Raw genomic sequence first — 14559 nt, 5'->3', positions numbered from 1 at the left:
GGGGGTGAGTTTTTTTCAGGGGGGGTTCGGGGGGCTGAGTTTCGGGGGGGGGGCTGACTCTGAGTGAAAGAGGGTCTACCCTAGCAAACCTTTTGTATCATTACCCCAATACCCCCATGCATATGGGATATATTGAGTATGGTGATCAGATCATGATATGAATAAACATAACAGTAAATAATGCACCAGTAAGGCCTTTTGCGAACCACCATGAGAATTTGGGGGGGGGGGCTGAAGCCCCTCAATTTCGGGGGGGGGGCTGAAGCTACATGCCTGGGTGAGAGGATCCCTCTTACCCTTTGCAGAACATAGCATTTGTTGGATTTTCTTGGTGGGTCTGTTGTTTGTATGTTGTGTTTCCTCATCAGCTTCCCTATGCGGTCAGTGGTTCCCTTGATGTGTGGTAAGAACACTTTTCCTCTGGATGGATCTTCATCTTCGCTCTCGTGGCTTGTTCTTGGTCTTGCCGCTCTCCTGGGGTACAACCAAAGATGCTCTTCCTGACTGTGAGAGCGGTTCAGCAGTGGAACTCTCTGCGTCAGAGTGTGGTGGAGGCTCCTTCTTTGGAGGCTTTGAAACAGAGGCTGGATGGCCATCTGTCGGGGGTGCTTTGAATGCAATTTTCCTGCTTCTTGGCAGGGGTTGGACTGGATGGCCCATGAGGTCTCTTCCAACTCTAGGATGCTATGAAAGCTGGTTCCTCTCCGGACTACAACTCTAAGATTCTATAGCCCTGAGCCCTGGCTCTTAGAGTGGGGAAGCTCTCCCCCCCCCCCCGTGGAGGAGAAGGAGGAGGAGGTCTTCCCCAGTGGGAGGCAGGGGTGGCTCAACACATTACGCAAAGTAAGCATTCGCAGTATAGTTGATTTTGCCCAGGGGCGCTCTTGAGGCGCTCTTGGGGGAAAATAGACCTTGACATATGCGAGTTGTAGTTACTGGGATGTATAATTCACCTACAATCAAAGAGCATTCTGAACTCCACCAATGATGAATTGAACCAAATGTGGCACACAGAACTCCCATGACGAACAGAAAATATATATCAGTGATTGGTTGGGGGAGGGGGGCAAAATACTGATTGCTTACCGTTGAAAATTACCTAGGGCCGCCTCTTGTGGGAGGTGAGCAGGCAGGAGAAGCACCTCCAGAGGCGAACACTCCGGAAAGGCCACGGGTGACTCCCCTCGCGTGGGCGGCTGGAGATAAGAGCAGGATGAGCCGAAAGGAGACCCAGGAGAAGGAAGGAGAGCCACGGCGGAGGATGGCAGCGCGACATGAGACCCCGAACCCCGCCACCTACTTCAGGCGAACCCCACTCCCCCTGATGCTGTTGGTCATAGGCCTCCTTGGCTATCTCTCCGTAAGTGAAACGTGGGGGCCATTGGGGTATGCAAGGCGACCTTATAATTACTAGAGATGAAGCCAGAGAGGCAATGGAGCAGACCGAGGATGCACTTCCACCTGTGATCCCCAAACTCTAGTCTTCCAGAAGGTTGGACTTCACTTCCCAGAAGCCTCGGCTGCTCTCTCCAATGAGCAGGGAGCCTGGGAAATGAAGTCCAAACCCCTGGAAGAGCCCAGCCTGGCAAGCCCTGCTCTACAGGCTGGAAGTCATGCAATTGGATAATATGGAATCCAACAACAACAACAAAACTTTATTTATAATATATACCTCTCTATCTCCCCAAGGGGACTCAGAGCCCTTTCCAAGTAACATAATCAATGTTGTTGTTCATTCGTTCAGTCATTTCTGACCTCATGGACCAGCTCACGCCAGAGCTCCCTGTCGGCCGTCGCCACACCCAGCTCCTTCACGGTCAAGTTGCCATGGGTTTTCCGGGCTGTATGGCCATGTTCCTGAAGCATTCTCTCCTGACGTTTCACCCACATCCAACCTCAGAGGTTGAGGGATCTGTTGGAAACTGGACAAGTGAGGTTTTATATATCTGTGGAATAATGTCCAGGATGGGAGAAAGAACTCTTGTGTGAATCTTGCCAATGGCCACCTTGATTAGCATTTATTGGCCTTGGAGCTTCAATGCCTGGCTAGTTGCTGCCTGGTGGAATCCTTTGTTGGGAGGTTCTCTAGCAAAGGGAAAGAGTTCTCTAGCAAAGTGGGAAGAGTTCTCTAGCAAAGAATTTTAAGTATGGGTTGCCGTGAGTTTTCCGGTCCGTGTTGCCATATTCATGAAGCATTCTCTCCTGACGTTTCGCCCTCATCCAACCTCAGAGGTTGAGGATCTGTTGGAAACTAGACAAGTGAGGTTTATATATCTGTGGAATAATGTCCAGGGTGGGAGAAAGAACTCTTGTGTGAATGTTGCCAATGGCCACCTTGATTAGCATTTCTTAGCCTTTCAGCGTCAATGCCTGACTAGTTGCTGCCTGGGGGAATCCTTTGTTGGGAGGTTCTCTAGCAAAGTGGGAAGAGTTCTCTAGCAAAGAATGTTGAGTATGGGTTGCCGTGAGTTTTCCGGGCTGTGTGGCCATATTCATGAAGCATTCTCTCCTGACATTTCACCCACATCCAACCATCAGAGGTTGAGGGATCTGTTGGAAACTAGACAAGTGAGGTTTATATATTTGTGGAATGTCCAGGGTGGGAGAAAGAAAAGCATTCTCTCCTTAAATGTCATAATCCCTATCAGGCCCCTAGCCAGGATTTCGTTTGGGAGGGGGGGGGGAATTTTTCAGGGGGGGTTTCGGGGGGGGGCGCTGAGTTTCGGGGGAGGGGGCTGAGTCTGAGTGAAAGAGGGTCTAGCCTAGCAAACCTTTTGTATCATTACCCCAATACCCCCCATGCATATGGAATATATTGAGTATGGTGATCAGATCATGATATGAATAAACATAACAGTTTAAATAATGCACCAGTAAGGCCTTTTCGTGAACCACCATGAGAATTTCGGGGGGGGGGGGGCTGAAGCCCCTCGAGCCCCCCCCCCCCCCCCCCCGCTACATGCCTGTGTTATGTTTATTCATATCATGATCAGATCACCATACTCAATATATCCCATATGCATGGGGGTATTGGGGTGACGATACAAAAGGTTTGCTAGGGTAGACCCTCTTTCACTCCGACTCAGTCCCCCCGAAACTCAGCCCCCCCAAAAAAAACCCCTGAAAAAAACTCACCCCCCCCCCCCAATCGAAATCCTGGCTACGGGCCTGACTACAGTAGGATACATATTGAATTAAACTCTTCCATAGGCAAATGGGGATGGAAGGCAGGGTGACTCCTATGGAGTCTTTCTCCAGATTGAAACCATTGGCGACAGTCAAGTGGCTGTAAGGAAAACACATTGACTCAATCATAATAACAACAACAACCACAGCCCAGGATGCCCTTTAAGAAGAATACGCATCCTCAATTTGGTGTGTTTTTATTACAAGTGGCATAACATTAGCAGAGGGCTGAACAACCTACATGCTAATATATGTTGCATCCCCAAGCTTCAGCCCCCCCCCCCCCCCCACGAAATTCTCATGGTGGTTCACGACAAGGCCTTACTGGTGCATTATTTAAACTGTTTATTCATATCATGATCTGATCACCCTACTCAATATATCCCATATGCATGGGGGTATTGGGGTGATGATACAAAAGGTTTGCTAGGGTAGACCCTCTTTCACTCAGACTCAGCCCCCCCCCCGAAACTCAGCCCCCCCGAAACCCCCCCTGAAAATCCCCCCCCCCCCCCCGAAACGAAATCCTGGCTACGGGCCTGGTCGGCCCCTCTTCTTTTTCCTTCCATTTTTCCCAGCATCATTGTCTTCTCTAAGCTTTCTTTTCTTCTCATGATGTGGCCAAAACACTTCTTGGCCTCTAATATCCTTCCCTCCAATGAGCAGTCAGACTTTATTTCCTGACGTATGGACTGGTTGGATCTTCTCCCAGTCCAGGGCACTCTCAGCACTTTCCTCCAACACCACAGTTCAAAAGCATCGATCTTCCTTCGCTCAGCCTTCCTATGGTCCAGCTCTCACATCCGTAGGTGACTACAGGGAATATCATTGCTTTAATTATGCGGGTCTTTGTTGCCAGTGTAATGTCTCTACTCTTCACTATTTTATCAAGATTGGACATTGCTCTCCGCCCAAAAAGTAAGCGTCTCCTGATTTCCTGACTGCTGTCTGTCTCTGCAGTAATATTTGCACCTAGAAATACAAAGTCTGTCACGGCCTCCACATTTTCTCCCTCTATTTTCCAGTTGTCAATCATTCTTGTTGCCATAATCTTGGTTTTTTTAATGTTTAACTGCAGCCCAGCTTTTGCACTTTCTTCTTTCACCTTGATTAGAAGGCTCCTCAGCTCCTCCTCGCTTTCGGCCATCAAAGTGGTGTCATCTGCATATCTAAGGCTGTTAATGTTTCTTCCAGCAATTTTCACCCCAGCCTTACATTCCTCAAGTCCTGCACATCTCATGATGTGTTCCGCATACAAGTTGAATAGGTTGGGTGAGAGGATACAACCCTGCCATATGCCTTTCCCAATCTTGAACCAGTCTGTTGTTCCATGGTCAGTTCTGACTGTTGCTACTTGGTCCTTATACAGATTCCTCAGGAGAGAGACAAGGTGATTTGGTATGCCCATCCCACCAACAACTTGCCACAATTTATTATGATCCACACAATCAAAGGCTTTAGAATAGTCAATAAAACAGAAATAGACGTTTTTCTGAAACTCCCTGCCTTTCTCCATTATCCAGCATCCAGATATTGGCAACTTGGTCTCTCGTTCCTCTGCCTTTTCTAAACCCAGCTTGTACATCTGGCAACTCTCCATGTATTTCTGGAGTCTTCCTTGCAGGATCTTGAGCATTACTTTACTGGCATGAGAAATAAGGGCCACTCTACGGAAGTTTGAGCAGTCTTTAGCATTTCCCTTTTTTGGTATGGGGATATACGTTTCTGGGAGTTGAAGTCCAAAACACCTGGAAGGTCAGAGTTTGCCCATGCCTGGTCTACAGAGTAGAATGAATGCACTTTGACACTTTGGGCCCTTCTACACTGTCCTTATATCCCAGGAATTGATCCCAGATTTGCTTTGAAGTGGATTATGTGAGTCTCCACTGCCAGATAATCTGGGGTAAACAGATAATCTGGTATCAGATCCTGGGATATAGGGCAAAATCCAAATTGTCTTCTTTGAACTGGATTATATGGCAGTGTAGACACATATAATCCACTTTTTTTGTCGTGTCAGGAGCTACTTCAGAAACTGCAAGTCGCTTCTGATGTGAGAGAATTGGCCGTCTGCAAGGACGTTGCCCAGGGGACGCCCAGATGAATTGCTGTTTTTATCATCCTTGTGGGAGGCTTCTCTCATGTCCCCGGATGAGGAGCTGGAGCTGATAGAGGGAACTCATCCGCCTCTCCCCGGATTCTAACCTGCGACCTGTTGGTTTTCAGTCCTGCCGGCACAGGGGTTTAACCCACTGCGCCACCAGGGGCTCCATATAATCCAGTTAAAAGGAGATAATATGGATTATCTACTTTGATAATCAGGATTATATGGCAGTGCAGATCGCACCTCAGTCTCTAAATGATCAAGATTGCTTGGCATGCTGATATTCCAGACCAATGAGTCCCAATCTTTTGCCATCCACTTGTTTTGGACTTCAGTTCTCAGAATCCTCAGCAAATTTGTCCATTGGTAGGAATTCTGGAAGCTGAAGTCCAAAAACCTGAAGGGACAAAGTTTCAGAACCACTGTATATGCCTTTGAATTCAATTTCATCAGTAGGACACGATCAGTATAGATTTATCGCTATCATTATGAACACATTCATCACCATGATATGTTACAGTTGTTACCTTTCTCTGTTTATTGAATGGTAAATTGGTTAAATATTCATAGGGCAGTCAGCCAGATCCACACATAAAGATTTCATTTACTAGCCATCCCCTGCCATGCGTTGCTGTGGCCCACTCTAGTGATCTGGAAAATAAAGTAATGAGAAAGTGTTGGTTTCTAATATATGTAATTTCTTTATGCTTGTGGGTAAACAGTGTTTCTTGCTGTTTCTTTGTCAGTGTTGACGTGGAGATTGCCTACTCTGGAACATGCAACATATTATTGTCTTTATTTAGGGTTCCCTTTCAAATCTATGATATTATATATACATATATATGTGTGTGTATAAGGCTGGATGTCTCTTTGTCAGGAGTGCTTTAGTTATGTTTTCTACCCCTGGTGAAGGGAGTTGGACTGGATGGCCTTAAGACAGCATTTCTCAACCTGGGGGTCATGAGGGGGAATCAGAACACAGATGGAGTTTGGGGTCACCATAGACCACCAGAAAAAACAGTGTTTTCTGTTGGTCATGGGGGTTCTGTGTGGGAGGTTTGGCCCCATTTATCGTTGATGGTGTTCACATTGCTCTTTGATTGTAGGTGAACTATAAATCCCAGTAACTTCAACTCCCAAATGTCAAGGTCTATTTTCCCCAAACTCCATCTGTGTTCACATTTGGGCATATGGAGTATTTGTGCCAGATCCATCATTGAGTCCACAGTGTTCTCCGGATGTAGGTGAACTACAACTCCCAAACTCAAGGTCCATGCCCTCCAACCCCTTCCAGTATTTTCTGTTGGTCATGGGAATCCAGTGTGCCAAGTTCATTTCAATTCCATTGTTGGTGGAGTTCAGAATACTCTTTGATTTTAGGTGAACTATAAATCCCAGCAACTACAACTCCCAAATGATAAAATCCATGTTTTGTTAGTGATGGGCATTCCTTGGGGTAGTAGGTGTGTTGTGTCCAAATTTGGTGTCAATCCGTCCAGTGGTTTTTGAGTTATGTTAATCCCATAAACAAAATTACATTTTTATTTATATAGATGCAGAACTCACAGTTCTGTTTTCTGTCCACCTACTGGGAAGTAAGTCCAATTGAGTTCAATGGTACTTACTTCCAATAACATGTAAAGATTGTGAAAGGCCTGGATTTTGAGCAGATTGTGCCTCTCCATACTTTGACCAAATATTTGAACTACATATTTTTACCAATTCCTTGTCACTTTTAATTGTCATGGCTACATCCCAAAGAATCCAAGGATTTGCTGTTTGAGAAGATATTATTATTACTATTATTATTATTATTATTATTATTATTATTAACTTTATTTGTACCCTGCTAACATCTCCCGAAGGACTCGATGCGGCTTACAAAGGCCAAGGCCCTCAATAAAACAACAGCATAACAATACACACAACTCATAAGCAAATCAAAACAATTAAAACAATAACAATAAAGCAACAAAACAGATACTTAAAACTGTGTTGTTGATGGCTTTCATGGCCAGAATCACTGGGTTGCTCTGAGTTTTCTGGGCTGTATGGCCACGCTCCAGAAGGATTCTGTCCTGATATGCTGTGTCCAGGTTAATTCAGAGCACCTGATGAACCAACCTGGACACACCATATTACTTGAGAACACAGAAATGCTGATTAACAACTACCATGTCAGGCTACACAGAGAAGCCACTGAAATCCACAAGCATGTAGATAATTTCAACAGAAAGGAGGAAACCATGAAAATGAATTAAATCTGTCTACCAGTATTTTAAAAACAATAAATAAAGAGCAAAACCCCAAAAACAGAGGAATTCCAGACAGGAATAAATCAGGGTCAGCTAACACCTCCCAACAAATGATCCCCCAGGCAGTAACCAGCTAGGTATTGAAGCTGCATTAAATGCTAATCGAGGTGGCCATTTGCAACATTCACACCTGCCTCAAGCAGACGAGTTCTTTCTCCCACCCTGGACATCCCACAGATATATAAACCTCACTTGCCTAGTTTCCAACAGATCCCCCAACCTCTGAGGATGCCTGCCATAGATATGGGCAAAATGTCAGGAGAGAATGCTTCTGGAACATGTCAATTCAGCCTGGAAAACTCACAACAACCCATACTTAAAATTCTTTGCTAGAGAAATCTTCTCACTCCCATCATGTCTCCATAGCATTGGGCCAGAGCAGTTAAAGTGATGACAAACTGCATTAATTCCACAGTGTAGATGAATGATCAGGAATGGGAGGGCTACAGTAGGATACATATTGAATTATACTCATCCATAGGCAAATGGGGATGGAAGTCAGGGTGACTCCTATGGAGTCTTTCTCCAGATTGAAACCACAGTCAAGTGGCTGCAAGAAAAAGACATTGACTCAACATAATCACAACAACAACTACTACTACAGCTCAGAATGCCCTTTAAGAAGAATATGCATCCTCAATTTGGTGTGTTTTTATTACAAGTGGCATAACATTAGCAGAGGGCTGAACAACCTACATGCTAATATATGTTGCATCCCCAAGCAGGAAGCTTGAGCATGTATATCATTTGATATTCCATATATAAGACCAGAGCTGTATTCAGATGAGTGAGACACAGGCTGTGTAAGCCTGCTTACAAGTTTCTGGTTTACTTCTGTTCCTTCAGACTTGTGTGTAGGTGGTATGTAAACAAACACATCATTCCGGGATTGTGGCGCAGCTGGCTGAGTGTCGGCTGAGTGTCAGCTGAGTGTCAGCTGCATTAAGATCACTCTGACCAAAAGGTCATGAGTTCAAAGCCAGCCCGGCTTTGAACCAATTGTGTAGCCTGTTGTCGACCTTTGCAACCTGAAAGACAGTTGCATCTGTCAAGTAGGAAAATTAGGTACCACCTTGTGTGGGGAGGCTAAATTAACTAATTTATGAGGCCATAAAAAAGACTCCAGCAAAGCACTCCAGCAAAAGCATGTGGGGAATGCGGAAGTACTTCATCAGTGTCTCAGATGGTCAATGAAAGCAACAGCTCCCCTGGCGGCCAGAAAAAGTTAAATAGCCTCTGTGTATGTCTGTATACATTGTATGTCAAATTGGCATTGAATGTTTGCCATATATGTGTACACTGTAAACCGCCCTGAGTCCCCGGCGGGGTGAGAAGGGCGGAATATAAATACTGTAAATAAATATATAAATAAATTCCTCTCAGCTGCATTTGGTTGTAGAGATTTACACGAGAAGATGGTCTCTTCATATTTTCCTCTGACATCCGTTCTTACATTTCCCAGAATGCTGTGCTCAGCATCAGAAACCCCGTGGATTTAGAGCCATTTAGTCTAATATTATAAATAAAATTACTTAATCTACAAAGAGGACTACAGTAAGTGAGTAATAGTATAAATCTGTACTAAGTCGAAGTTTTGTAGTTGTGTGTCATAAAGACAGACATCCATCCAAGGGAATTGGGAATTTTGGGAGAATAAATTGTTTTTGTCTAAACTTTGAAAAATCTCCAAAAATCTGTACATATGTTAATCTTTCTGATGGCATGGTTAACTTGTGCATTGTATATAAAATTCAAGGAGATAGCTCTTGTAGTTGTTTTTTTTTTTTTAAAAAAAATGATGTTTATAAAAATTTTGTAAATTTCCCAAACATTTGTGGATAAGTGAAAATGTAGATGCGTTCTGCCATTGTAGCCAGTATCACTCCAGCAGCTTTAAAATGAGGGAGAAAGGAACCCTTGAAGTTTCCCCAATTATAGTAATTTAATTACGTGCATGTGCAGTTGCTGTAACGAAATAGTAATGAAATTTTGTTACTCTCGTTATAGTAACAAGTTTTTCCCTAAGTATACTTTAGAAACACTTTTGAAACTAAGTGCCAGCACTGCCCCCCTCCCCCCAGTTTTGTAAGTACTTTCAAACCATTTTTTATGGATGGCCTAGTGTTTACTATCAGGTGGATTTTTTTTTTCTATTGTGTGATGTGAACTCAGCAGGTAAAGTGCTGTGATAAAGTGTCTACAGTAATTCTCAAATAATAACATTTGTGCCTTTTCCCTCTTTTTACCACAGTGGATATTCTTTGCACCCCAAACCATCCCCTTTGACAAGCTGGGACCACTCGGCACTTTAACAAAGTATCTTTTGGAACATTATAGCTCTCTGTTGAGACTATGGTAAGCGAAATTCAGGAACCAAGGGTGTTTTCCTTGTTCTGTGTTGTAGTTACCCAGGTGTGCATGTAGCTCTTAAATTTTGGGTTGGGAAAATCAAATATTTTCAAATCGGTGACATAAAAGCAAGTTGTAAAGTCCAATAAATGATAAATCTAGTCATGAGGAGGGATTTCGGGAACTTAGGAGTAAGCTACTGTAATCAGATAAATATAGAGAAGTTTTTAAAAGCATGACAAACACCAGGTTGCTAGATAAGATTCCTTCCTATAAGGCTGGATAGTGATAGTGTCTACAAACATGTTGTTGTTGTTCATTCGTTCAGTCGTCTCTGACTCTTCGTGACCTCATGGACCAGCCCACGCCAGAGCTCCCTGTCGGCCGTTACCACCCCCAGCTCCCTCAAGGTCAGTCCAGTCACTTCAAGGATGCCATCCATCCATCTTGCCCTTGGTCGGCCCCTCTTCCTTTTGCCTTCCACTTTCCCCAGCATAATTGTCTTCTCTAGGCTTTCCTGTCTCCTCATGATGTGGCCAAAGTACTTCAACTTTGTCTCTAGTATCTTTCCCTCCAGTGAGCTGTCGGGTTTTATTTCCTGGAGGATGGACTGGTTGGATCTTCTCGCAGTCCAAGGCACTCTCAGAACTTTCCTCCAACACCACAGCTCAAAAGCATCGATCTTCCTTCGCTCAGCCTTCCCTAAGGTCCAGCTCTCACATCCGTAGGTTACTACAGGGAATACCATGGCTTTGACTAGGCGGATCTTTGTTGCCAGTCTGATGTCTCTACTCTTTACTATTTTATCGAGATTGGACATTGCTCTCCTCCCAAGAAGTAAGCGTCTTCTGATTTCCTGGCTACAATCTGCATCTGCAGTAATCTTTGCACCTAGAAATACAAAATCTGTCACGGCCTCCACATTTTCTCCCTCTATTTTCCAGTTGTCAATCATTCTTGTTGCCATAATCTTGGTTTTTTTGACGTTTAGCTGCAACCCAGCTTTTGCGCTTTCTTCTTTCACCTTGATTAGAAGGCTCCTCAGCTCCTCCTCGCTTTCGGCCATCAGAGTGGTGTCATTTGCATATCTGAGGTTGTTAATGTTTCTTCCAGCAATTTTCACCCCAGCTTTGCATTCATCCAGCCCCGCACATCGCATGATGTGTTCTGCATACAAGTTAAAAAGGTTGGGTGGGAGTATGCAGCCTTGCCGTACGCCTTTCCCAATCTTGAACCAGTCTGTTGTTCTATGGTCAGTTCTGACTGTTGCTACTTGGTCCTTGTACAGATTCCTCAGGAGAGAGACAAGGTGGCTTGGGATGCCCATCCCACTAAGAACTTGCCACAATTTATTATGATCCACACAGTCAAAGGCTTTAGAATAGTCAATGAAGCAGAAGTAGATGTTTTTCTGAAACTCCCTGCCTTTCTCCATTATCCAGCGGATATTGGTAATCTGGTCTCTCGTTCCTCTACCTTTTCTAAACCCAGCTTGAACATCTGGCAACTCTCTCTCCATGTATTGCTGGAGTCTTCCTTGTAGGATCTTGAGCATTACCTTACTGGCATGAGAAATAAGGGCCACTGTACGGAAGTTGGAGCAGTCTTTCGCATTTCCCTTTTTTGGTATGGGGATATAAGTTGATTTTTTCCAGTCTGATGGCCATTCTTGTGTTTTCCATATTTGCTGGCAAATGGCATGCATCACCTTGACAGCATCATCTTTTAAGATTTTACAAACATAATTTCTTTTAAAGCCTGAGATACATTACCACTATGAACATGGGAAGCCAGAACCTTATCAATGTGAAATTAAGATTGTTCTTAAAGTGTATGTTGGGGGAGGGGGGTGCTTTTATTGACTGCAACTCACAAAATCCAACATCCAGTTTGTATTTCAGAAAGCACTCTGTGGGGATTTTATGTTCTGATTACTTTCTCCACAATAAATGCATATAAAGTTTGATGTATGCATTACACACTATCTCTGAATAATCATTACTCTATGAAACATTTGAGTGTTGCTCCTCCCCCTTGACCTCAGATACATGGTATTGTGGTCGGAGAGTTGGGTTACGTTTCTGGGAAGCTAGGGTTCAAATGTCCTCTGAAGCATTGCAACCCACTGGTTGACCTTAAGCAAGTCACACCTCTTTGTTTACTAGGCTTGTTTGATTTTTAAAAATGGTCCAAAACTCATTTCGGATGTAGTGGGCGCCAGTGGTTCGATTCTAAAGTCAATTCCGATTTTCACAGAAAAAAAGTTCAAAACTTTTTGAAACTTCTGAGACTTCCGAATCATTTTGTTAATGGTTTGAAAGTATTCTTTCCTGTTTCATGGTCTTTACTTTGAAAGTAGTTGTTTTATTCCAGGAGCAGAGAAAAGCAGTGGAGGAAATTCCTTTCTTCTCCGGTTTAAAACTGGCTTTCTTCTCTGGCTTGAGACAGAAGCGGAGCAAATTCATGCTTCTCTGGTTTATAACTCGCTTCTTTGGCTTTAAAAGTGGCTTCCTTCTGTGGCTTAAGACAAACGCGGAGCAAATTCATGCTTCTCTGGTTTATAACTCACTTCTCTGGATTTAAAACCGGCTTTCTTCTCTGGCTTGAGACAGAAGCGGAGCAAATTGATGCTTCTCTGGTTTATAACTCGCTTCTTTGGCTTTAAAAGTGGCTTCCTTCTGTGGCTTGAGACAGACACGGAGCAAATTCATGCTTCTCTGGTTTATAACTCGCTTCTCTGGATTTAAAACCGGCTTTCTTCTCTGGCATGAGACAGAAGCGGAGCAAATTGATGCTTCTCTGGTTTATAACTTGCTTCTTTGGCTTTAAAAGTGGCTTCCTTCTGTGGCTTGAGACAGATGTGGAGCAAATTCATGCTTTTCTGGTTTATAACTCGCTTCTTTGGCTTTAAAAGTGGCTTCCTTCTGTGGCTTGAGACAGAAGTGGAGCAAATTCATTCTTCTCTGGTGTATAACTCACTTCTCTGGCTTTAAAACTGGCTTCTCTGGCTTAAGCCGAGGCCAGGGACCAGAAGCAGAGAAAAGCTGAATCATTTCTGACTCACTTCATGAGTCATAACAAAAATGGCAAAAAAGCTTCGGAAGGGCAAAGGGACTTCCGGTTCTCTTAAAAACTTCAAAATCACTTTAAAAATGAATTTTTCCGACTTTATTCCAAATAACGAATTCCGACTGGACCTAACCATGCCTACTGTTTACTATACCTTCTACGCTGCCATGTAATCCAGATTATCAAAGCAGATAATCTACATTATCTGATTTGAACTGGATTATATGAGTCTACACTGCCATATAATCCAGTTTAAAGCAGATAATCCGGATTTTATATGCCACTGTAGAAATGGCCTAAGGGAAGGCAAGTTGATTTAAACAATGTAGCACTTGCACCTCACTGAAAGGAGCATGTCTTTAGGCTGATAAGATGTTGGGGGTTAGGCCATTTGACTCTTTTTCAGACCTCATTGTTATTGTATATGCTCTGAACTAGTAATTCACTAACCCCATTCATTAATAGTGTGGTCTTCTCTTTTTTAACTCACAGGTATGTGTCAGCCTGGATATTTCATACTCTGTTCGCATTTATTGTTCTCAAGGTTTGCAAGTAAGCTATTTTAATTTATTTCCCTTTTGTTTTTTGTCTCTTTTTACTTCTTGCAGTTCTCATAAACAGCCTTGCCTGAAAGGGCACTTCCTTTTTTATACAAATATTTTATATGTGCATTCATGGGGGAGATGATTTCTCATGCAATCTAAAGTGGTTAAAAAAAAGCAGGTTAGTAGATGTAGCAAATTTGTCTGTGGGAAGCAAGTGGTAAACTCTATTGATCCCAAGGAAAAGTATATCAGGGAAATGATTTGAAAGCAACAACAACAATGTTGATATGAACATAAAGAAGCAAGGGTGAGCAGCCTACTTGGGAGGAAGTTAGAGAGCCTCAAAGATCTTTCTTTATCTAGATTATTATTCTGTAATTCACTAGTGTCACATTTATTTGTCTCTTTCTTCTCTGCAGGGAGAAAGGCATCACTGATCACACAACCCAGTTTTGGTGGTTTGCTCATACAGTTGCATATGGAGTAATTCCTCTGGTCTTCTTGTGGACTTACAAACCACCAATGAAAAAGAAATGAAGAGTTCGAGTAGAAGACAACATAAAAACACAGTCTTGGTCTTGTTCTCAGCTTGAAAATAATTGGCTCCCTCAATAATCAATACATCCAAAGCACATCATGTTCATTCCTACCAGGAATAAAAACACTACCTTTAACATGTCCCATTTGGATTTTGAAGCTGTGAGGGAAGTGAAGTTATTTGCTTATATAAAAAATCTTATTGAAGTTCTTAACACAGAGGTGAGCTTTCAGTTGCCTCAAGGAAATCCAATATTAAATAATTGAGACCAAGCACTTCTACCTGCAAGTTGTGGTTCAGGGGTTATTAAAGCCTACTTTGGAACTTAAAACGGTCCCTATAGCCTGGCAGCAGGCATATTCTCCACTTCTCTGCTAGAGCAAAAGGCCTGGTCACAAGCTGTGCCACATAGACTGAAAGTGTGGTGACATAGTGAGAGTATGCTCAGCCATC

The 14559-nt window shown here is 43.4% G+C and overlaps 1 protein-coding gene across 1 annotated transcript; it reads left to right on the top strand.

Moving 5' to 3' along the window:
* The first annotated feature begins 1128 nt into the window (after window positions 1-1128).
* LOC137096649 (transmembrane protein 254-like) lies at window positions 1129-14244 on the top strand. The gene is made up of 4 exons (XM_067466321.1): window positions 1129-1360; window positions 9857-9960; window positions 13516-13575; window positions 13988-14244. Exons 1-4 carry the CDS (start codon window positions 1214-1216, stop codon window positions 14103-14105), a joined length of 429 nt encoding a protein of 142 aa, XP_067322422.1. The 5' UTR covers window positions 1129-1213; the 3' UTR covers window positions 14106-14244.
* The last annotated feature ends 315 nt before the right edge of the window (window positions 14245-14559 follow it).

This window comes from Anolis sagrei, chromosome 3, assembly GCF_037176765.1.
Source record: "Anolis sagrei isolate rAnoSag1 chromosome 3, rAnoSag1.mat, whole genome shotgun sequence".
Classification (NCBI taxonomy): Eukaryota; Metazoa; Chordata; class Lepidosauria; order Squamata; family Dactyloidae; genus Anolis; species Anolis sagrei.
The sequence above is the reverse complement of the archived record's forward strand: the minus strand, read 5'-3'. Positions and strand labels throughout refer to the sequence as shown.

What these genes read in the sequence shown, in the direction of transcription:
- LOC137096649 (XM_067466321.1), top strand. Translation starts at nt 1,214, where the DNA reads ATGAGCCGAAAGGAGACCCAGGAGAAGGAAGGAGAGCCACGGCGGAGG. An exon ending in AGCTCTCTGTTGAGACTATG is followed by an intron (nt 9,961 to 13,515) that starts GTAAGCGAAATT and finishes TTTAACTCACAG; the next exon opens with GTATGTGTCAGCCTGGATAT. An exon ending in ATTGTTCTCAAGGTTTGCAA is followed by an intron (nt 13,576 to 13,987) that starts GTAAGCTATTTT and finishes TCTTCTCTGCAG; the next exon opens with GGAGAAAGGCATCACTGATC.